This window comes from Odontomachus brunneus, unplaced genomic scaffold (assembly GCF_010583005.1).
Source record: "Odontomachus brunneus isolate Ranch 3 - 2012 unplaced genomic scaffold, Obru_v1 Obru_scaffold_040, whole genome shotgun sequence".
Taxonomy (NCBI): Eukaryota; Metazoa; Arthropoda; class Insecta; order Hymenoptera; family Formicidae; genus Odontomachus; species Odontomachus brunneus.
The window spans coordinates 817,591-843,564 of record NW_022639490.1 but is presented as its reverse complement, the minus strand read 5'-3'; the positions used below and the strand labels follow the sequence as shown (position 1 = coordinate 843,564).

At 33.8% G+C, this 25,974-nt stretch overlaps 1 protein-coding gene and 2 long non-coding RNA genes across 7 annotated transcripts in view; 1 reads left to right on the top strand and 2 right to left on the bottom strand.

Annotated features, from left to right (window-relative positions):
* LOC116844192 overlaps positions 1–25,974 on the top strand; it is a 280,321-nt gene that overhangs the window by 50,617 nt on the left and 203,730 nt on the right. For all 5 annotated transcript variants that reach the window (XM_032815403.1, XM_032815402.1, XM_032815405.1 and 2 more), the window contains one exon: positions 10,823–11,006. In XM_032815403.1, the coding sequence (XP_032671294.1) occupies positions 10,823–11,006 (184 nt within the window). The remainder of the gene's footprint in view (positions 1–10,822; positions 11,007–25,974) is intronic.
* On the bottom strand, positions 536–20,436 carry LOC116844200. The gene is made up of 3 exons (XR_004378010.1): positions 20,283–20,436; positions 19,656–19,908; positions 536–664 (listed from the first exon to the last, which is right to left on the bottom strand). It is a non-coding gene; the product is annotated as an uncharacterized LOC116844200 (long non-coding RNA).
* LOC116844201 overlaps positions 22,874–25,974 on the bottom strand; it is a 4,341-nt gene continuing 1,240 nt past the window's right edge. The window contains exons 2-3 of the long non-coding RNA XR_004378011.1: positions 24,754–25,617; positions 22,874–23,105 (exon numbers count right to left, since the gene is read on the bottom strand). This is a non-coding gene — a long non-coding RNA (uncharacterized LOC116844201). The remainder of the gene's footprint in view (positions 23,106–24,753; positions 25,618–25,974) is intronic.

Genomic DNA, 25,974 nt, shown 5'->3' with positions numbered 1-25,974 from the left:
ACTTTAAGAGAGTATGTTAATCTTCGAATGAGATTTCATAGCATTGAACGAAGATAAGTTATTAGTACATCGACATTTTACATTCAATTCAACAAATACTTGTCTCAAGATGGTAAAATTCTTCTAACAGAATTGTGTATCGTTGCTAATACACATAATACACATTTAGAAACATCATATTCTCAATCCAGTATTTTGTGCTTTCCATTAAGGGAAAAGGAGAAAGGGAGGAGCTCAAGAGATTTGAAATTCCTTAGAATTTTAAAGACATATCTCAGAAATCGAGAATCTGAATAGGCTCGAAGATCCGAGGAGTTTAAGAGATTCGAAGTAATTGAACATACGTCAAGACAGATAAATCCACTTGACATAGGCTGCTTTTTGCAAGAGGAGTATTAAAGGAAATGTTATGCGGAACATATACCTCTCTGCTGCGTGTTCTGTGTATCTTACGAGACCGCGGAAAATTGCAGAAAGGAATCACAAATATCGCGAGGAAACGTGGAGGAAATAAAGTAAGTGATTCGATCTGGCGTAACGTACGTAGTAAGAGAATTTTATTTATTTAATTCCGCTGGATGCTCCTTTAGGACAGCTTCCTTCTCCTGTGCGCGTTTTTCCGTCTTTTACCGTCTCCACGAACTTTAATGGCACCGGAACTGACCTGAAATCAAATTGAATATTTTTCTACGTCAGTAAATCTTTTGGTGTCTTCGCTCTACCGCTCCATGACTTCGTTCGATCTTCTTTGAACTTCTCCAGTGATCACGAAGTATAACTGAATCTACGAAAATTTGTTCACGGGAGCGCGTTGATCTGGCTCTTCCGAGATAGCACATTGGGGCGCGAATTTAATCAAAGTAACGTCTAATCTGCGAAATTCTCCTATGTCGTTGAGCCCTTAAGACTCAGCCATCGATATTCTTTACGAGTCAAATTCTTCTCTTTTTAAAATAGTCTCAAGAGGCGTTTCTAATGAAATGTTTTATGGTCTGAATAAAATTGATCGTCGAAAAGTACGATTTTCTGAATGTACATAATTATGTACATTATGTACATTATGCATGAGGCATACACTGCAAATCCTAGTATGTTTTTCTTAAACGCACACGAAAAAAAGATTTGCTAATATATGGACAACTAAAAATATTAGCTGCAGGAGCAATTTTTCTTGCTTTCATAGCAAAGTTATTTAGTTGTGATAACTAAAAGATTTGCTAATATATATATTATACGTTTACGCATACATATATTACGTTTATGCATAAACGTGTAATTGCATGGAGAAAATTTGCTAGCCCAGCAAATTTTCTGCTAGTCTAGCAAAATCTTTTTGTTATTATATAAACAGCAAAAACATTTGCTAAGAGTACTAATCACTATTTGCTGGATATAATTTGCTGAATCGACAAATTATTTTGCTATTACAACCATGATGGATTTATATAAGCAGTTGCAGTTTTGCTCCGATAGCAAACAAATTTGCTGAGGATACATTATTTTGCATCAATAGCAAATTAACGTGATTCTTAGGACAAACACATTCAATAAATTTATTTTATCCTGGCGACGAAACTACTTTTGCTCTGATAACGAATAATTTGTAAAATTAGTTACGTCAACAAAATTTTTTTGTTGTCACTACGAATATGCAGTAGAAAGAGCAAAATGATTTTTCTCCGTGTGGCTGAAATTCTTTTCATACGTCTCTTGCGGTTTTAAATCACGTCATTTAATATGTTTATAATGTATAAATTAGAATTTTATACGTTTGAACGTGTTGAATGACGCGATTTGAGACGGTAAGAAATGTGTAAAAATAGACTCAGCCAATTATACATTTATATGCTTAAAAATAACATACTCGGATTTGCAGTGTATACGTGTGTGCTCCACACAAAAAAAGAATTATCCACTTAAAAATAATATATTCAAATTAACAATTATTGTTTCATATATACGTAGGAAAAAGAACATTCATGTTTAAAAAGTATCTTTATTTTTGATATGTAACATCTTCAAATGAGATTACGTTAAACGAAGACAAGTCACTTCGTAAGAAAATGTTTTATATGATTTCTTTTATAAAAAATTCTGTGTTCTTATATAAAAATAATTTTCACAAATAGAAAGCACAGAATATTGAATTGAGAATATAATGTTTAAAATGTCGAAAGAAGATATTATTATTATTAAAATAATCATATTGTATTTCTTAGAAAAATATTATACTATCCAATAAAATTACATTATTGAAATCCAAGATTTTTAAACTCTCTTTTAAGCTTCTGTTACTCACTGTAACTCTGAAGTTAAAACCTAGTTTTATTATTATTTATCGCCAATATAAATGTTGTTTCTGTGATGTGAAAGTCATAATATGGCTGCTTTTTTAATATTAACAGCGATAGTAACTGCCCAGTATGACTTCAGAATTACAAACCTATTTTAGAAAAATAAAAATTGGAAAAGCAACAATTCATCTTATATGTATTGAATACTTTAGTTTTAAACATGAGAAATATCTATTTGGGCAATACAAAGTACAATTAACTTTCTGGTTAACAAAATTTTATATTGTTGCTTATATATGAAACAATGATTGTCAATTTTAGTATATTAGTTTTAAGTGAAAAGAACAATTTGGATATAACACACATTGAAAAACATTATATTTTCAATCTAATATTTTGTGCTTTCCATTAAATGAAAATTGTTTTTGAATAATAAGAATACATTTTTTTTAGTTGAATCATTGAACGTATTGATGCAAGTAAATCTTCGTTTAACGCTATATAATCTTATTTTAAGATTTACATGTTAGAAATAAAGATATCTTCGAAATAAGAATATTCTTTCTTTCTGTGTGTGCAGCTGTAGAATTTAGTAATTCTTATAACCATGTTAACGAACACAAAAGTGCCAACTCTGAGATGACATCGATGAAAAATTGAGAAAATAAAATTTGTTCACTGCTTTTCATGAAAAACTTTATACAATTTCGAGACTTCAACGATTCGAGGCACACGATTGCCACGTCGATTACTTCAGCGAGAAAATCACTGTTTCACAAGTCGGGACGAAGGTTACAGCTATAATTAGGATCGATCGATAGTATTATATCGATAGAATCCTCACATACATCGCCAGTATAAGAAGATTTGGGAAGGTAGATATTGTGTACATACATTGGGTCTTAAAAGATTGATACGTCGAAGCTAAACGCAGAGAAATTTGTCCGTAGAATATTCCCTAGCGTGGTCGGGAGGTACTCTCACGTTTTTAACGGTCTCGGAGTAAATCTGTCTTAAGCGAAACGTAAAATTCTCCATTGTCGTGAGACAGTTGGTGGGCCAAAAATTCGGGGATTCGGGGATACGAAAAAAGAAACTCCGACTCTCTGAGTATACCGTTACGGCGGTTAATAAACATGCAGATTTCTTAAACAGGCTACGGGAGGATTTACGTTAAGAGAGAAATTACTGACGGATAAATCAGAACGGGATTTCGGCCTCGCGGTGAAGGGGAAACGAGGGTAAGAAATGAGGAGTGAGGGACGAAATGGGAGAACAAAAAAGAGAGCACGCGTTACGACTTGGCGCCGTATCAGGCATTTTCCCGATTCTTCACCGACGCTCTGGGAGTAAGCGCGTTTTTCGGCGAGGCCGCCTTAATTAAGGCTGCCCGTCCGTAACTTTTCATAAAACGTTACTTTATTTAGCGGCGTCCAATTATTTGCGACCGCCACGAGTTCGTTTGGACGGATTAAATGCGCGAGACGTTGATATTTTGCATTTTACGTATTCAGCGTGATATCTTGTGGCGTATCTTTATGTTATTTTAACTGTGACGCGCGCGCCAGTCGTGGATTTTTATCTTATTTTCACTACTCGTGTAACATATACGGGTCGTAACATGCTGGTGTTCTGTCTCCAAATATGAATAATTGGCCGAGTTAGACAAAACGAGATAAACGTGCGATAAAAGCGTCCTTTCGTTCTCCCCGTATTTTGGAACAATTATTACTCCTCTTTCCGCTAAATTTCTCCTCTTTGACCGCTTTTTCACGACGCGACGCGATCGTGAAAGCGAGCCACTCGACGCGAGACAAGTTAACGCAATTTTGTAGAACGGCAGGAGCAGGTAATTGAGCGAAATCAATTGTTATAATTGGCCACTCCGACTCTCGATTTATAATTTACATCCAATCGCAACTTACAGGAGCGGCTGGAAATCCGTCATAATCAACTGATGCTACACAGCCGCCCTTCCTGCCGGCTGAAATATACGCGACTCGCCCGGACGAATATCTACAGGGTTGTATAATTTTATTACCGTTCACGCGCCGTGATAGCAACTTCCGTTGCTCTCACGATGTAATCTGAAATGCTTCATAGCACATTTGGGAATTTAAATGCGACGTGTTACTATCTTGGAAAGAGAGCTTATTTACGACCGCGGGGCTCGCCAAACAAGCCTGAAAAGTGTAGGATGTGGCGCGCGTTACACGAGCGACGTTGCAAACGACATCGATTATCCGCTCGATACAAGGAAAATTGGGCAAATAACATTTCTCACATTCAGCGGATCATGCCCGATAAAGCTCAGCAATTTCCTCACGGGGATGAGACAGCCGGTCGGCCGGCTGGGGAAAAGGAGAACGTACGTACCGGGAAGCAAGTCGAGGGAAAAACAGATACGGCGGAGCTCATTTTCTTTATCTGTCCGACACACGGAGACGATCCCACGCGGCACCTTTCACCGCCTTGTACATTTATACAAATCCCTAATACTGTTCTCTCTCTCTCTGTCTCTCTCTCTCTCTCTCTCTCTCTCTCTCTCTCTCTTGCCTCTCTCTTTCTCTCTTTATCGTGCACGCGCGCGTATTGCAGCCAGATGAAGTTACGTGTCCCCAAACTTTCGACTCTTATTGTTGGATCCTTGAATCGTCGGAGCTTTTCTCCGGACCTTACACAGCGGATTTCCGGAGTCTCCAGGCGTCCCGTTACGCTTGAATTTCTACATCCTCGGAGATTAATCTTAGGAGAAACGTGGCCTCGCCGAGTAATCGCGAAAATAAGAAGTAACAAACAAATGGTTTCGAGGGGATTGATCCGTGCACGGTGGGGGATAGCTGCTCGAAACTTCGGCCCGGGGATTACCCACAGTGTGGGAAAAGTTTCACTTGAGATACAAGCTGTCGCGCGAGGATTACGATCAATTGTCATAATCGATTTCACCAGTTTCTGTGTCGGCAAAATTGCACATTAACTAAATTGCGTCAACTCCCCCGCCGGAAATGACGCTGCTACGATTGCGCTGAACTTTCACACCTGGGACAATCTAATAGAGAGACCTGCTAGTAGATATGCATGCAGTTTGCGTATACGCCCGCCTAGTTGTTGTCTAATGCTAATGCATTTTCATTAATTGTAAGAATATCGCATAGGTGTTGGACAAAAACTTGGTAGAGTTGATAGTGGTTGAAGCAATTTGCTGTTATACATATGGACAGATTCTTTTTGACATATAAAGAGAGTATTAATAATATTAATCCTTATTGCGCACTGTGAGATCAAAAAGATCCCAGAAAACAAATAAATAATATAAATAAAATAAATCTATAAAATAAAATAAAAATAAAATAAAATATAATAAAATAAATCTATATATTTTGGAAAAATTGTTTGTTTTTTTCTAAAAATTCTAATTTCGATATTCAAAATAAATATTTTTTTTGAAAATCCTGCTATTGTACTAATTTTTTTCTTAAAAGATATTTTTTTTTCTTAAAGAGATATGTCTTGAGAGTAGTTTCTTAAAATTTTACCTTAAAATATCAAAAATTGTGTCAGTTATGATTTTTGGGGCAAATCAAGTAATTTTTCACGTTTTTTGGGCTTTCCAATTATTTTCTTCATTTAAAATCAAATTTCATCTAAAAAAATTATTCCGTCATATAATTATTCCGTTAGATGTTTGAAATATATCCTGGAATTTTTTTAAATAAAAAAAGCGAATAATTTTATTGCAGCAAACATTTTTGTAGCTGGGATCGCGGAAAACTCCAGTGTGCCCATTATGTGATTTTACTGAAATGTGCACAATAAGAGTTAATCTAGTTTTATAATATATATATATATATATATATATATATATATATATATATATTATAATAATATACTTATTGTAAATAAACTTGAAACATATTTACATATGTTATTGAAAAGGAGCTTGAAATTGCATGAATAACGAGTGAACTTAAATATAAAGCAAGGGAAAAGAAATTGGAGGAAATGAGGGATTTGACAATATTATACCCCGTGGCGGATATGACAGTCAAGATTAAAAGTAAAAATGAGAAAAAGATAAATGATGTTATATGTTAATAATATAGAATTTCATCGCGATGAGAACACATCGGACTATGCTAATGCACGGAAAAAAGATTTCAGTTCGTGAAACTGAATGGAGACCGGACGAAAAACTCGCTGACGAGAAATAATGTCTCTGTACTGTGACCGAAAAAATTCGTCTGAACATTCAGCTGCATTAAAACTCGTTTCAGGTAACTGAGAATAATTGGTTGAGTGGTAAGCTTTCTACAGGAATCTTTCTGTTCTCCCAACCGGGTCTTTCATCTCCTTCTCAGGTAACAGAAAATACGATTACATTAACGAAGTTATTTATTCACCGTGTGATAATGATACAAATGAAAGCTGTCACGATAGCTCAAATTTAGAACAGAATAGAACTGATGGAATAGCATAATTATAAGAAGAAATAAAAGGACATTTGATGGTAGTGAAAGGTGTCACGCAAAAGACAAAAGACACGTACACGGAAAAACAACTCCGTTAGTGTAACTTGAATTTTCTGTTACTTACAAGTAAACCTACCCAAAGGGTACACTCCGATTTCTTTCTAATTACACAAATATAATCTAATTGCACAAATATAGAAGTACAAAAAATATTTAGGTTATATTTTTTCATTTTGGCCCACTTTGAGTTTCACGGGCTGTTTATAGCTTTTTAATGTTCTCACTCCTATCATCAACAAGTGCAAGAAGAATGCATAAGAAATAAAACTGAATATAAAATATATAGTTATATATAGTTAAATAATTTTAATAAAATCGACGTAGCTGAGACACGAATTCTAAATTTCTTTAACTGAGATTTCAACCGAAATATTTCAAATCTGTGCTAAATTAGTCAAAAATGGTTCGAATCTCGGCCAAACCGAGAAATCCGGTAATTTTAATTAAAATTTTAACAGAATCGGTATAGCTGAGACATAAACCATTCTAAATTTCTTTAGCCAAGATTTCAACCGAAATATTTCAAATCTGTGCAAATGTGTAAAATTATTTGTATAAATAATAAAATATTGAAACAAAACATGTGAAAAGTTAAAAAAAATTATTTATACAAATAATTTTTCGGTTTGGTCGAGATTTGAACTATTTTTGACTAATTTAGCACAGATTTAAAATATTTCGGTTGAAATCTCGGCTAAAGAAATTTAGAATTTGTGCTAGATTTCTCAGTTATGCCGATTTTGTTAAAATTATTTAATTATATCTTGTATTCAATTTTATTATTTATGCATTTTTGTTGCACTTGTTGATGATAGGAGTGAGAATATTAAAGAACTATCCGTGAAACTCAAAGTGGGCTAAAATGAAAAAAATATGACCTAAATATTTTTTGTACTTCTACATTTGTATCAAAAATAAGAAGAAATCGGAGTGTAACTTTTGGGTAGGTTTATTTGTTAGCGACCAGATGAAAAATTTGATTGTAGGAATAGAAAGATTCCTGTAGGAGATTTCTACTTCAATCAATTTCTACTTCTAGTCAATTGCTTCTGTTTATCTCAACCGACCTTTAATGCAGCTGGATATTCAGACGAATGCTTTTGGTCACAGTAACAGAGATATTACTTCTTGTCAGCGAGTTTTCTGTCTAGTCCTCATTCAGTTATCCAAACTAAAATTTCTTTTTCGTGTATATTACACACCAAAAGTTTCCTGCGCTTCAGCTCTCATTAACGTTAAAATTTTAAGTTAAAAAATATGCAGAAAGAATCAGATATTACTAAAAAACCTGCCTATTTTATCAGCGCAGAATATTTGATTATCAATCAATTGTGTACGCGCGCAGAAAAAATCTTAGTTGATGCAACCAAATAGGAACTAACCGAAAATAGGTGATCAGAGACGATATCTCTGTTATGAAAACTAATATTTCTGTTGTCGCAACTGAAAATATTTGTGAACATTCAACGATATTAGAACTCGGTTGAGGCAACTGAGAACAATTGATTATACAGAAAGGAATTTTTCTGTTCCTACAGTCGAGTTTTCATTTGATCCCTGAGTAACCGAAAATTCAGTTACACCAACAGAATTGTTTTTTCCATGCGGTAAAAACAATTCCGTTAGTGTAACCGAATCTTTCGTTACCTGGTAAAAAAAATAGGCAACTAAATGAAAACTAGGTTATAGGAAGAGCAAGAATTCTGTAGGAGATTTTTACACTAAGAAAAAAGTATTCGAAAATATTTTGTGGGATATGAAGTTTATTGATTATTGATTATTATTGATAAAGCTTATTGATTTATGCGAAATAAAGTTAACTTCTGTAAAATAAAGTTTATTTTGCAGAAATAAACTTTTGTCCCACACACACACACGCACACACAAATAAATTTTCAAGTACTCTTTTCTCAGTGCAAAAAACTCGGCCAATTATTCTCAGTTATTGCAACCAAGTACAGTTGAACACGTTTGGACAAATGTATTTGCGCGGTAACAGTGATATTATTTTACTTTACCAATGTTAACGTAACAATTTTATGTTACCAATGTACGTTAAATTTTCATTTGCTGATTTTGCGTATCTTTCGTGCGCAGCAACTGTAGGAAAAGCGTTACATCTTGATTGGAATCCCAAGTAGTTTTAGACAAAAGTTAAGACATAACTATCTAGTGACTGGATGGAAAGAAATTTTCAGTTCGTGTAACTGGGTGGGAACCAGACGGAAAACTCGCTGGCGAGAAATAATATCTCTGTTATTGCGACCAAAAACGTTCGTCTGAACATATTCAGCTGAATAAAACTCGGCTGAGAGCAACTGAAGCAACTGGCAAAAACCTTCTGCAGGAATCTGTTTTTACAACCACCAAGTTTTTCATCTGGTTCTCAGATAACAGAAAATTCAGTTACACTAATGGTGTTGTTTTTCCTGTGTGCTCAGAATTACATTTAATTTCTACCACGGGATGCAACGTAGGAGAATCTCAAATCCTTTGCTTATTGTCAAAACCTGAAGTGATTTTCTCTTTATTTTGAAATTCCGTACTTCTGATTGTCTTGCGGCTAGTCAATGACAGGACAAATAATCTGTGATTTGGCTGTGCGAAAATAGAAGAGGAACGTAACAAATCTTTGTTATTGTTGTTTTACCCAGCTAGGCGTCTGTTAGTCGGTCACTATCGAGAGCTTAGTCTGCACGGCATTGTTTATCTCGATGTTTGACGGCTAACAGTCTGAGAGGGATATCCGGTCGTACGAGACGATAATTTTCGAGCTTTGTTCATTGTGTTTCTGCTTCTCCCTCTTATATTGGAAATACGCGTGATTAAAGTACAGTTTAATTCAGGCTGAATTCTAGATTATTTGGCGTTTAGATAATTAAACGATGCAAACGGTATAAGGATTATTATTAAGTTAGAATTACTATTATTATTGTGATGTAATAATAATAAAGGGTAAAGCACCCAATTATTAACACTCAATTATTGATCTTCTTTAAGCATTAACTTCTAGAAAAGTAGTTTTTTCTTTGCGTTTGTTCACAATTTTAATTGTGAAGTTCTCTTTTAGAATTATTGAGTTCAAGACAAGAAGCTCAATTACACTGAAAGAAAAAATCTAAGAAATAGTAAATATTTATTTGGTGGACATACACACACACTAACAACACATATTTACTCACATTAATATAAAATATCTTTCAAATAAAAAAATATACACATTTTCTTAAATCTTTAAAAAAATATTAATTTTTTATGAGAGCAATTATATATTCTATTTAAATAAAAGAATATAGATTTAAGCTGTTGAACATTAGTTAGTATTAGTATCCAGCAAATATATATTTGCTAATTTTTAAATATACGTAAAAAAGGTATGTACAACATAAATATAATTTACTGTGTTAGCTACTTTTTCTTTGCTGCAAGAACTAATTTTCTTGCTAAGATAAATCTGCTCCTGCAACAAAAAAAGTAGCTAAAGCAGTAAATTATGTTTGTTTTATGTAAATTATGTTGTCCATCTGTAGCAAATTTGTTGTACGAGCAAATTTTCTTATTATCATAGCAAGGTTCCTGCAGCAAAGAAAAAGCAGCGAATTATATTTAACTGTCCACATATTACAAATTAATTTGCTGCTACAGCAAATCCTTTTTTTCCGTGTACAATGCTGATTACATGAAAAACCCAGTAGTTCTCTAGAGAGTCAACTTGATTAGGGGATGTCAATAATTAGGTTGCTTTACTCTACTCGCAAACGAAACAAGGTGTGCTCGATCGAAGTACTGTGTAATTCTGAAATTGACGATGAATGAGTCTTATCGAGTGTTATTGAGGAACGGAGTGACGGGGAATTAGTTACAAGGGTTCGAATTAAAAATTAATTAAATATACTAATTAAACTGTCATTAGAGTAAAGATCCTTTTAATTAAATCCCGGGCTCGAATGGACTTTTGTCTGCTAACGTTCTCCCTCTCTCTCTTTGTCGCTGCTCCAGGATTCCACACCTATACGTTGAACGAAAGCATGCACACGGAAAGGGAGGAGGACGAAATCCTGACAGTGAAATACGAGGATGGCAGGTGGTCGAAACCGTATTACGACTGCGGGGGTGGCAATATCTGGATGCTGACCTACACGGTACCCTTCTTCGGATACGTCAACGACACCTACTTCTTCAAGTGAGTACGAACTTTCTCGTTATCGAGCGCGCAGCCCGCGCAAGTCCATTCGTTGATAATTCGAGGCTGATAACGTGCAAATGGCCTTTGCATCGTCCAGGCTGTGTATCGCGCGCTCGCGTTTCGTTGTTTATTCGATTATCGCGTGTCTCGTATTGTAACGCGATAAATAATTCCAAATTTTGTATCATCGCTCACACGTTATGCCATTATTATTGTCGTTTGCGCGCGGAAATAAACGTAATGAAAAATATCGACGATATTTAAGCTTGTCGCGCATATAAATATATAAATTCAACGGCATATGGATTTTGAGTCTGGCGGTAATATAATTACCACGCGCTGGATGTAACGCGGTATTGTCGAAATCTCCCGCGTTATGAAAATGCGTCATTCAATACCGAACCCATTAATCTTTGTGCTCAGAAATGCAGATAGATTGGACGCAAATGGAAATCTGAGAGAACGCGTTGTGTAACGTAAGCGCCACTTACATTGTGTACGTTCGTATTATCATTTGAGGATTTTAAGTGATTACAGCATCCCCTGACATAGGAATGGAAATTAGGTAATATCTGGGGAATTGTGAAAAGCTGTAAATTAATAAGAGCGTGAACTTTTTGCAACGTATATTTATTAACAATATCTTGGCATAAAAAAATTAGGTTTTATGGCGAATATTAATATCATTGTGTTCATCTTAATTCTGTTTTGCAGAAGAATCATGCTTCAACGGCAACCCTCCAGGCCTCAACAGGAGTGATTTAAAATCAGTTTCAATTTTTTTTCATTCTTTAGGGTTATAGTTATCGGTTCACGGACCGGATTTTGAAAAAGAAAACAATATTTCGCGAAATGGGAGTTATAGAAAATCAAGTTTAATCTTTTAACTGGGAAATTCGAGCCTATAAGGTAAATGAATAAAAAATGGTTTTGAATTAGCTCGCGAAAGCCTTCATGAACCGATAACTATGAACTTAACGAATAAAAAAATGTATTGATACTGATTTCAAATCACTCCTGTTGAGACCAGGTTGATTAACGCTAAAGCATGATTCTTTTGTAAAACAGAAGAGAAATGAATACAGAGTAACGTTAATCTTAGAACTCTAAACATGGGTAAAATTTACTCGGACCAATATTTCAGATGTTCTCTAAAAATGTGTTTTGTTTTTTTATTACTTTTTTCAACTCCACTGAATTGCGAAAACATCAATAAATCCATATTTCTCGATATTTTTTTTTCTACAGATTACAAAAAAATAAAATTTCAACTATTTACGCGGAAGTTATGAGCAAGTGAAAATGCATTGAATAAAATTTACCCACGTTTAGGGTTTATATAACTTTTACATGTTTAGAGTCATAGAGTTAATATTCACTATAAAGTCTAATTTTTTTATATTAAGATACTGTTAATAGACATACGAGATATAGACATATCTCGTACATCACAAGAAATTCAAATTCCTATCAATGTATAACTTTTTACAATTCCCAAAATTTTGTAGTATTTAATTTTCTCTTCTGTCAGAACCCTGTGAAACCTCTTGAAGACGATCGCTCAGCTCGAGCAATCGTATATTCCGATTCCGAGGTCGTACTCGATGTATCGAAATGTCGCTGAATATCGGAGTACTAAGAATTCTCTATCATAGGAAAATTTCAAGAATTCGCAGATTCAATTATGAAAGGGAAGTAGGGAGTTTTAGAACGTGATTACGCACCGTTACTTAATTGTAACGTCGCATGAAAATGTAATATCGGATAGTTGCGTCTTTCACTAACGAGCTCTAGTACATTGAGATCGGTCACCTTCGAATTTATTTAACTTCAGAGTACCTCCTCTTCGTGACGTTTTTAAATTACATTACTCAGCGAAGGAATTAATTAACTATGACAACGGTGACTACCAGTTTCTTTCGTTAATCTGAACACGCGAAGATCCCCGTTTTCCATAAAAAAAAGAAACTTTCTACACTGAGAGAAAAATTATATTAAAATCAACAAATATTTCCTTGATGGGTGCCATTGACATATTTACTTATAAATCTACATTCTTTTTATTTAAATCAAATATTGTTTATTTAAATCAAATAAACAATATTTGATTTAAATAAAAAGAATGTAGATTTATAAGTAAATATGTTAATGGCACCCATCAAGGAAATATTTGTTGATTTTAATATAATTTTTCTCTCAGTATACGGCAAATTTTTCTTACGGCCATCCATTTCGATTTGATGACGACGAAGTGTTACGGGTCTTTCGGTAGTTCTTGTTTTCTACATTTGAAAATCGACTTTACTACATCTTAATTTGACGGGGGGGAGTTTTCACCAGTTGAATTTGATCAGCTAGTCGGCGAGTGCTTGCGCGACGTCGCAGAGACATCGCTGAAAGGGAGAAAATTAATATCAAGGGACGCGCGCAAAATATTCATACTGGATTCTTATAATGGCGCCCCGTTAATTTAAACACATAGGATAATATTCGGAGTCTCTTTACGCACGCATTCACACACGAGTGCGCGCGCACACGTACGCAGCACACCGCAGAAAACGATAAAGATATCGCTTTCCGAGCGCGCCTCATAATGGCGATGTCCCGTCTGTTAATGAATCTAAAAAGGACGAAGAGAAAAATCGGATAAATGAAGAAAATCTGACGATGTCAGGTATTTTAAACGTAATAAGTTCTCGAGGGATTGCTCGATCTACAGGTTGCTCCAAACTAACCGGAATGAGCGCAGCGTCCGAGGCGAATTCAAAGTTGACGTCTCGAGGACATGCGGTTAATTAATTGCTGTTATTTGATATAATTGTAAATTATATAAATAGCATCGTTCGAAATTTTGCATCGAAACTCCATTGACTTCGAAATGGAATGACTTCGTCGCGGAATGAACAACGCGAAGTTAACTCAACCCGACCTCTCTATCTCAAATGCAAATTTTGTATCGACTGCCTCACGATTCTTGGCCATTGTCCAACAAATTGATAGTGACCTACGGTTTACTCTTTCGTCGGAAAGAGTAAAAAGACAACAAGTACGTCGAACTTCCTACGAAGAAGGATTATATTGGAGAATAGTTCCCCGTAATATGTGAAAATTGGCATAAGCATGAAATAAAGAGCGAAATTGCTGCGAGACTCTCCGCGTATCCTACTTTCGCGTATATCTTTGTTCTATTTATATTTTATTCATACATAGAGCTCGCGAGACGCCCATCCTCTGAATTTATTCGTTATTATATTTATTATTCTGGTGAATTGCGAGGCATTGTATTTATAGTTGATAAAGAAGTAGAGGAGCTTACATCCTTCTTTCTAAGAAAGTCCGCTTTCTGGAGGAAAGCATCTTACGGATCTTCTCTGCGTCCAATACGTGAAATTCTTTATCTTCGAATATAAGGTAAAATTATGATACTATTGTAAAATCAAATCTATATAATCAATTAAATTTTACGCGTCGAATTGGCCTAGTAATAACAGAAGAGAACGTTTAATTTGGTAAGAATGAACTGTAAATAATTATCGATTATTTTAAAAGATTAGACTTTTTCAATATCTAACTGACAAACATTATATTTTTAAGAAATTACGTGCGAATATACGTATACTGAGAAAAAACTTGAAGATTTATTTTTGTGGAATGTAAAATTTATTTCAGAAAAACAAAATTTATTTCTGCGAAATAAACTATTTTTGCGAAATAAACTTTACATTCCACAAATAAATTTTCATATTTTTCATTTCTGTGTACAACATATATCATATCGTTATCTTTAATAATAATATGATAATTATGTCAAATCATAAATAATTTCCAACAAAAGTAACAAATCATGATATTCTGAATATCTACAGAAACGTAAGCTCACAATTGGCTTATTAAAACTAGGAAAATAAGTCTTTATTAATAATGAGCAATGTATTGGGAAAACAATGTGTGAAAATTTATTTGTGGAATATAAAGCTTATTTTAAGCTGTGGATATATTTTCAAGTTTTCTCCCTCAGTATACAAAAATATACACGGAGAGAAAAATTTGGTTGAATCAACGCGACAATGGACGAACCAAACACGTTTTGATTGAAGAAAACAAAATTTCCGTAGGTCTTATTAATAAAAATCAGTTTCAAGAACCAGAAATCCTGTTTCCCTCAATCGAAAGGCGTATGATTTGTTCATTGTCGCGTTAATTCAATCAAACTTTTTTCTCCGTACTAGATTAGATTTTATCATAAATCTCATGCATGAAAAAAAATGCAAAGGAAGGAAAAATAGAAGTTATTCACGATTTAACCTAATATTGCTTAAGAAGTCAATGTAATGCTTTGAAAAAAAGTATTTTTGAGAATTAATTTTGCGAAAATCGACTAACCGAATGCTTTGAAACATTGTGTATTAATTAAGTAACTATTAAATTTTATATTACTATTTTTGTTATTTAGAAAAACCTATAAATAAATATGCAGCATGTGGCCGAATTCATGACTGCAAAAAATATCGCTGCAATTGGTGGAAAGATAGCGCCTAGTCTATTAATCTGAGACTTTTTACTTTTTTAATCTTTTTGGGTCTAGAACTCACTCTATCTTTCTTGTCGATTGCAGCGATATTTCTTACAGTCGTGAGTTCGACCACATGCTGCATATTTATTTATAGATTTTTCTAAACAACAAAAGTAGTAATATAAAGCTTAATAGCTATTCAATTAATATACGATGTTTCAAAGCATTCGGTTGATCCACTCAAATTTCTGAAATATATGCAACAAATAAAATATATATTTTGTATGCTTTTTGACGTTTCTGTTTCGTTATTTATTAAATTTTTTTTTAATATTTCTATAAAATGTATATATTTTATGTAAGAGCTAAAGCTTCAATAGAGATTCGCAACTGAATTTACTTTGCTCCCTAAAATCCTACCATTATATAACCTACTTTGACGCTAAAGGAAGCGAAAGCGAAAATTTCAGACATAATCAGGGTCATAGTAGGAGTAAATTATATCATTAGAATTAAACCTACTTTGCTATCTTAGTTTCTCCTGCAATGTAGAATTCAAGGTTCAATATAGGATCAAAATTTCGACTCGGGGAAAGACCCATGTAAGGCCACATGTTTGAGTTGAAATTTTGATGTTACTTTAACGCTCTTAAGGATAGTTTGCATCTACTTGGATGGTTTACAGCTTAGGTAAAAACTTTGACGATATTGATGCTCATTAACTTCTCTTTTGAATCTTTAACTCTACCTTGTCAAAATTTTGAGGCTACTTTGACGCTACTTTGACGCTCTTAAAAATAGTTACTTAAATAACCTACAATATAGGTGAAACCTATTACTACTATTTTGACGATATTGACATTCATTTTCGAGTCAAAATTTTGATCCTATGTTGAATCTTGAATTCTACATCGTAGTAGAAGCTAAGATAGCAAAGTAGGTTTAATTCTAATGATATAATTTACTCCTACTTTGACTCTGATAATGTCTGAAATATATGCAACAAACAAAATGTATATTTTGTATGCTATTTGACGTTTCTGTTTCGTTATTTATTAAATTTTTAAATATTTCTATAAAATACATATATTCTATGTAGGAGCTAAATCTTCAATAGAGGTTCGCAACTGAACTTACTTTGCTCCCTAAAATCCTACCATTATACAACCTACTTTGACGTTGACTTTGAAGGGAGCGAAAGCGGAAATTTCAGACATCATCAGGGTCAAAGTAGGAATAAATTATATCATTAGAATATTAAACCTACTTTGCTATCTTAGCTCCTACTGCGGTGTAGATTTCAAGGTTCAACCTAGGGTCAAAATTTCGACTCGGGTGTGGTGCTATTTTTCACTTAAGCCACTGGTTAATGTGAACTCAGAAATATGAAGAGCCCCCAAAATTCGTGGTCGCTGACCGGCGACCGGTCATTTACTAATCGCATGAACCACAGCGGGGGAGTCGTGTTACTTCGTAACGGCGAAACGAGCGATCATGTTCTCCCCCGAGAATCGGCGAAACTGAACTGTCGCGCGCGCGAGCGGTAACACAAAAGGCGCACACTATGCAACCACATACCTGCATTATGTCGCGCTAATGATAGCTCGTCGCGGCTCTTCGCGTACACAGGGGGGGCCTGGAGAGCGGTGTGGGGAGGGAGGGGGGGAATGAGGGGGCAACAAGTGTGTGGGCGGACGGACGGAAAGTTACACTAAAGTTGCCAACTCGCCCGGACACAACCTTGTCGATATTAGTGGCGAAGTTGTTCGCCAACAAACTGTCGTAACTACCGCGAGTTTTCCCAAAGATCTGGCCTGGCCGACCGGCCGGAATCGCCCGTTCGTTCGTTGGTTGGTTGGTTCGTTCGTTCGTTCGTTCGTTCGTTTAAAATCGTTAAACTTCGTCGGGGAAACTTCTTGCGCGTGAATATGAAAATAGTTTGGGATGTTCAGTGGGGAAAAGACGCGCGCGGTTTCATTCTTCTTTCGCGAAATGAGTTTCTCATTTAAGACCTTCCCTTGCACGGCCAATCGTAACGCATCGACAATTGCCGGTTGATATGCGATAAAAAGCCGCAGGTGTTTGAAACCGATTCTTCGAAGTACTTACTGAAAGAGGCAATATTTTAATATTTAATTGTGAGATATAGGGAAGGTCGGGTTTGGATTATGGAATAGGGATATGTTGCTCGTATGCTTTCTTTAGTATATTTATCTCGAGAGGAACAATGGATACAAAGTCGCGAAATAATCCTTCAGAACATACATACTTTTTTTTATTAAAATCGAGATAATGTTACTGTTAAAAATTGAAGAAAATCGATTCGCACAGTAATAGCAAAATCAATTTTTGAGCCTCTCAAAATTTTGCATTAATATTTCCCATCGTGAGTGAATAATGTTAAGTGACGTGTTGCTAGATTGAATGAAGTTTCCTGCAAACGCATAATGTTCTCTGTTTCGGATAATAAAAGCAATTTTCATTTATGAGATTGAAATCGACCATATGAGCGAACGAGGTAAAGTTGGTCTATAATTAAGAGTCGGCAGGAGAGCTGTGGAGAAATTTCGCGGAACTACTAATCACGATACCTATTTTGTGGTCTTTTCACTCTGCAATATTGGAAACTCGATGTCAGAACAAGATAGTTACGTTATTGCATGTTTGTATTTTGATTGTTACGAAACGAGACATATGGATTGTGTTAACAGAATTGTGGTTGACATTAACACACAGAAGAAAGCCGACTCTATCATATTTGTACAGTCAGTCATAATAATTAGTTGTCTGAGCAGTTGTAACTTCAAAATTATAAAATATGGGGCATCTAGTCTTGGTTTATTTTTGTGAATAAACTTTATATCTCACAAATCAATTTCCAAGTATCTTTTTTCTCTGTATATACTGAGAGATAATATGCAAAAAATGAAAAATATTTATTCGACTTATATTCATAACATATTTATTTGTACTGTTAACATACATATTTTTACATTAGGGAAAAATTTCTTTTAAATGGGAAAATATATTTTTCTAAAACTGTTGCTTACATAGAAGCAATTGTTTATTCTATTTAAACATAAGAGAATTTAGATTTAAATAAATATATTATTGGTACTATGCTGAATAAATTTTTTTTTATTATTCAGATTTTTTCTCAGTGTATATATTTTTGCTAAACTCGAGGTTTGAAAAGATATCGATTTTTCTCGAATAATAACCGAATAAAAATGTGTTTGTAAACACTCTTCCTTATTACCTGGGAGTTTATATGATTTTTTCAATTTGCTTTTTCCAATAATGTAACATAATCGCGCATTATAGAGAGTCATTCCTATTCTGATGAATATTTCAATTTTTTTACATATTGATTAAAAAAAAAAACGTTAAAGTCAGCTACTCAGCGAGAAAAATTATGGCGAGAGAATCGCGAATAGTTCTTAAAGATGAAACGGAGGTAAATGGTTCAATGCTAAATTAATAATGGTCTTTCATGTCTCTACACGATATTGAGCAATCAGACGATATCCTTCACGGTTATTTCTTTTCGGATCCCGCAGGCAAACGTATTTCTCCCGCACGAGTATGATTGATAGATTTGGCCTTTCTGACACGTATATTGACGTAGCCGCCAATATCACAATTATCCCCCAAAAAAACTTCATTTTTGAGCGATGTCGCGAACAGATATGCCTCGAATAATAAAATAATTGAGGAGAATCGAAACTCGAATGTCATTGCACGTATTTTTCGACCGTATCGTTTCTCGTAATTATATTGAATGTTTCAACCAGTACGCTACATTTTCCAAATGTGTGTCAATTTTTCTCGTCTGTTTTTTTTTATATTTTCCTGATTTTTCTGTTGGTTCGCGTACTCGACAATTCTGCTCCGGCGAACTTTGTATTTCGGTCGCTTTGTCGTTTACATTCTCGCGGCTTACGTACATTTTTTTATTGTAGAGGAACTGGTTTTTTCACGGAATTTAGCAGTTAGTTTTGTCACGTAGATGCGATCAATGACCACCAACCCTGATACGTTGGGGGATGTTTAAAACATAGGTTTATTCAAGGAGATTTACTTCATCTATCGCGACGAATATGAAAGGAAGTAAATATTAATTCGATAATTACCTCGCATGTCCTTCTCGCTATATTAGTATTCGACAAATCCCGTTAGGATCCTTCCTTTGACCTTCCGGACAAGGATCATTTCTGACCCGAGTGTATATGATGTGATAAGGGCCAATTGGGCCAAATTTCTGAGAGAACGGTGATTTGTCCAGATATTGTGAACATGTTCTCGGTAGATACATCGTCAGTATTACAATTATCGAAACGACTGCGAGAAATTTCATTCTCATGCGATATCGCACAGCACTGAGCACTTCAAATAACAAAGAAAGATCAAAATGTAAATTCACCCTTTTCGACTGTGACTGGTGATTATTTAAAACGTTCAATGCAAGGAGAATAAAAGGTAAATAAGAATAAAAAATCGTCGGTGTAATAGCGAGAATGTTAATGCGATTGATCCAAATTTTTTACAAAAATTAATAAATATTATAAAACGTTCGCGGATTTTTTGTAATTTTTGTTAATTTTTGTAAAAAATTTAGATTAATCGCATTAACGTTCTCGCTATTACACCTACGATTTTTGATTCTCATTTGCCTTTCATTCTCCTTGCATCGAACGATTGTATATTAAGTCTTTACATATATGTATATTTAGAATGTTTTAATGAATATTACACTTTACCTGAATTCTCGTAAAGTTCTCTTATAATTTAATTGTGTTCTGATTGTTCTTTTTTTTAATGTTCGTACTCCTTTCTATCGATACGCGAATTTAACAGTTTGACTTTAGTACGCAAACGAACTCTGCATTTCGGCCGTTTCGTGCCCCACATTTATATTCCCTCGGATTACGTAAATCCCTTCCTTGCGAAGAAATCCGGTTCGGACGATATTTCGCAGCTCTTTTGATAGTTGACATTCGCTTCCACGAAACGTTTAAATAATAATACCAACACTAGAGCGAGTCCGTCACGCATACTTAGCGGGTAGTATATTTTATGCTAAGAATTTGCACGTCGGGTATTTTGTATTTTCACGGGAGAGACTACGCTGGAAGGAAACGCTACTAGTTTTGCATTCTTCAATAGTTGGAGTTTGAGGCATCCAAGAAATGAAATTAAAATCACGGACGCGAGCGTAAAAGGCGCAAAAAGTCGCGCCTCATTTGCTGCGATTACGGACGTTTTACTCGTGATAATCTCGATTTTATCGAAGTTAGTTTGTTCGTAACGAACGGTTTGCACGACGTGCGCGTACGGGCGTTTGCCCTGCGCGTTTCTATATTTACATTACGATATATTACCCGACGCAAGCCTTTGATATGATACGAAGATTTACTCTATCTATCGCAATTAAGGCTGAAGTTTCCAATGCTAAATTGGTAATTACCCTACACGCCTTTTCCGTTAAATTGCTGCACGACATATTCCGTGAGAAATCTTTCCTTTGACCTTCTAAACAAGAAACGACTTTGATCAGAGCCATCTACGATATGTAGGGCCTTTGGGGGGAAATAAGGAGGCAATGGTTTGCTTGTGTGGTTCTCTTGACACGCCCTGGGTAGAATCTAATCAGCGACTGTCAATATCGCAGTTATCAAGAGAAACCTCATGAGAAATTTGATTTTCAGTATTGCGGAATATTGAATGCTTCTACATGACAAAATTATTTTACAGTAATAGAGAAAATGTCTAAAAAATAGTAAATTTCTAGAAAAAGTGTCTCTATTTGTTTACATATATGAAATAATTAGAAGAAGAAAAACGATTTAAATAAGAATTCGCGCAAGCGATATTTTAACTTCGATTCCACACTGAAAGAGAAAAAAATGTCTAAAAAACAGGAAATATTTATTTGATAGGTATTAAACACTTCTATATGATAAAATAATTATGTACATTGATAGAAAAATTGTTTAAAAAATAGTAAATTTCTAAAAAGAGTGTCTCTATTTGTTTACACATATGATAATAATTAGAAGAAGAAAAACGATCTATAAAAAACGAAATAAAAAATCACGCAAGCGATATTTTAACTTTGATTCTATACTAAGAGAGAAAAAATATCTAATAAACAGGAAATATTTATTTGATGGATATTAAACACGTATTTACTTAAATCTGAATTCTACGTTTTATTTAAATAAAATAAACAATTTTCATAAGAAGCTAAGATTTTCTCAAGACTTTAAGAAAATGTGCATTTTCCTATTTGAAAAATATTATATATCAGTATAAGTAAATGTGTTATTAGTATTCACGGAAATATTTATTTATTTCTCAGATATTTTTTCTCTCAGTGTAGAGTGTCACAGTTAAAATATCACTTGCATGTTTCTTTATTTAGATTGTTCTTCCTGCTAATTGTTTTGTATACGAATACCAGAGACAATATTTTCAGAGGTTTCTGTCAATTTCCTTGACACTTGTTTAATTTCCAATTACTTCGGTCGTTCGTGCTCTTCTCTATTAGCTCGCGAATTAAACAGTTCGATTCCGATGCGCAAACAAACTTCGCGTTACGAGCTCGGCATTTGTATTCTCTCGGGCTACGCGTGTTAAGACTCTTCGTTATGGAAAAGCCGGTTATGTAAACGAAGTTTCGCAGTTATTTTTACACGAGGAAATAATACTAGCTTAAGACGCAGTTGCGTACACCTGCTAACATTGATGTGCCGGACAGGTTACTTAAAAAATAAAATTGCACACTATAGAAAACAGAACGTATAATGCAGAGAAGTTGCAGCGAATAAATGTTCATCTTCACAAAGTGAAGATTATATTTAAATACAACGATGAAGCGGACACATTGTTTGGCAAGAGATATGTACTATACATATGCCCGGGAAAAGAAATGTTCATATATGAATTTTGTCTATATATGATTATTTATGATTATATACAGGATGACCCACGTAAAGTATTACAAACTAATAACTCTAAACATATTTGTCCTATCAAAAAGTTGTTCATGAGAAAGTTTCATATATTCGAGGGGCCTTTCTAACGTAAACAAAAATCTACTTTCATCCCCCTTTGAAGAGAAGCGGGAGGTAACTTCAAAGTTTCAAATGGGACCCCCTATACAATGTTATATATTTGGATCTTACGGGAAAAAACAAGTAAACTTTGTCTGAAACATTTCTTTGGAAAATGCTACTATCAAAAGTTATAAATATTTAAACTTTAATGTAGAATGCATTGAAATTAATGATAAATTAAATAAGACTTATAGTTTTTCTGTTTTGTTTTATTTTATTAAATGTTCGAATTGTTGACCATTAACATTTAAACATTTATTAATTCTTTTTACAAAACTTTGCCTAACTCTAAACAACATTTCTGGAGTCATCTTAGTGCAAGCTTAGTATGTATTCTTCGTTTTAAGTCTTCTTTCGTCGTAAGTAGTTGAGATGTGACTTCCTCTTATACCCCCATAAAAAATAGTGCCAAAGGTGTAAGATTAGGTGAACGAGAGGGCCATTGAACAGGATCTTCCTGAAAAGCTAAAAGTTTAAACGTTTATAACTTTTGATAAGAGCATTTTTTACACACACACAAAGAAATATTTCAGACAAAGTTTACTTGTTTTTTTCCCGTAAAATCCAAATATGTAACATTGTATAGGGGGTCCCATTTGAAACTTTGAAGTTACCCCCCACCCCTCTTCAAGGGGAGACGAAAGTGGATTTTACGTAGTTAGAAAGGCCTCTCAAATATATGAAACTTTCTCATGAACAACTTTTTGATAGGACAAATATGTTTAGAGTTATTAGCTTGTAACACTTTACGTGGGCCAACTGTACATATAAATATATATGTCTACATTGAAAAGATTGCTGTTGTGAAGATACAATTGAAATAAATGTTCATGTTTATGGTAGCCTATGACGTTTAATTGAATGTTTTAAAATTAATTAATTTAAAATTATTTATATTTTACATTTATATTAATATTAATTTATATTAATATTAATATTTATATTTATATTATTTTATTTTATATTAATTATTTATATTTTCTTTTTTTCATTCAACAATATTTGTTTTATGTATGGATATATATAATTAGACATGGTCATATGTAAAGTCACATATATGGACAAAATTCATATATAATCATGTATATTTTTATATGATTATACATGAATTTTTTTCCCCGGGCGTATAGTACTTTCGTGTTATATTGCATGTAGTATGTTAATTTTCAGAAGAAGCTGCTGTGTTAGAATGTTGTGTCCTTCAGTTATTGACGTTTCAAAGCAGAGAGGCGAAGTTTAACTCGGGAGTAGGCGTGTCCCGGTCATTCGGTCGCGCTTAATTGTATTTTTAATTAAATCTACCAATTTGTTAATAATTTCGTATTTTCTCTCTCTCTCTCACGTAAATTTTTTTTATTCTCTTTGCATAGTATAAATAAGTAAAACAGTTTTATTCGTGTATGAACGAATTTATACGTCAGAATTTTAAATTTTATTTATTTGTATAAATTTTAACGCGCCTGTAATATTTGCTATTCCGTTACTAATATATTTTATCAATAAAAATTTATGTTCGCCAAGTGAGAATAAAATGAATTCAAAAAGAGAAGTAAAGAAAGAAATAGCGAAGCAAGTGAACGAGAAGAGAAAAAGAGAAATATTGTTAATCAAATATATAATTAATAATATTCTTTTCATTAATTACTATGACACTCTAAATTGTTAGAACATTTTCTAACAATTACTAATTTGTTGTAATATATGTCTGTACCAATATATAGTGTGGTTGAAACGACCTGGATCTACTTGTTAGCGTTAGTCAAATTCATTACTTACTTACTTCTGGGTTAAAGTAAACATGATAACGGTATAAATGAATGGTATAAATACGTAAGCGTGAGCTACGTAATAAAGAATTAGATTTAACTGGCGAAGTAATATAACTTTGAGCAATTTTGTCCTGAACAATCTGGATCGTCATGGAAATTAGATCTTTTGCAATGGCTTGTATAATGCATGTGCATATATTTACCACGTGTAATTATATATTTACATCGAGACACGCTACTTAATGTTAATTTTTCGTGTGATAACGCACGAAACTTTATATAGGCCATCTATATCGCTAGCAGAGGCGAAGCTGTAACATAATCAGTTGAATCTCGGTAATTACCTGTACGTTTCTGCCACTACACTTGCACGCGACATACTCCACGATTATCTCTCCTCTGTCCCTCCGGGCAAGGAGAGATTCTATTTTGTACAGCTATAATTATTCTCTTTGTCGTTGTTGTATTTATCGGTGCCATTGTTGTATTTATTATTGGACTCATTTGTTCATTCATTGGCGAGTTCATCTGTTCATTTATTGGTGGACTTATTGGTTCAGATGTTTTTTCTTGACACGCTTGGAATGGAATAGCAGTGACTGCCACTATTATAATTATCAGTAAAATGTTTATAAGAAGTTTCATTTTGAAGTGATGTCGCGAAACAGAATCTTTAAATAAAAAGGTTGACAACTCGAATGTATTGTAATATTATTTGTTTCTCTCTGTCAAGTTGTCACTTCTTCTAATATTCCCGGATTTTCTTAATTTTGCTTCACACTTAGCCACTTTATTGTCTAAACATTTTTTTTTCGAATTTACCGCTGTCTAGCTTCTTTAATATCTGAATTTTTGTAATTTTTCGTCACGACACACAATTTTGGTTCGTTTGCCTTCAGCACGTAAACGAATTCTGCATCATCGTGGCCCGGTCATTTATACCTTTCTGATTGCGTCAACTGTGTTGCCATGTAAAAACTGGTTTAATTAATTAAAAGTTTCACGGCCACTTTTTAATTAAAGATTCGAGAATGTACGTCTCTGTTATAGATATTCGCTTCTATGAAATTACACTTAATTACACTCAAATATAAGTAATAGAGCAATGATGTGAGTAAAGACATAATAAGCTCGTCTTTTTTTACATCGTATTTATTATTGGATGTGAATGTTGTAGGTAGATTATACTATCCATCGGAATTTTAAAACTGCACAGAAAAAAATGACATTCTTGTTGGGAAAATATCTTCATTTTGTACATGTTCTTAATTTTTAACACTTTCAGATTACACAGCGTTAAACGAGGATAAGTTACTTGCAAGAAAATATTTTATATGATTTTTAACGAAGAGAAAAACCTGTGGTTTTATTATTTAAAAATAATTTATGTAAAAATAATTACAAAATATTGCAAAGCATTGCAAAATATTGGTTTGAGAATATGATTAGATTTAATATATGTTATGATTTTTCTATCCACTTAAAACTAATATATTCAAATTAACAATTATTATTTCATATATAAAAACTATTGTTTAATATATAAGCATATATATATATATATA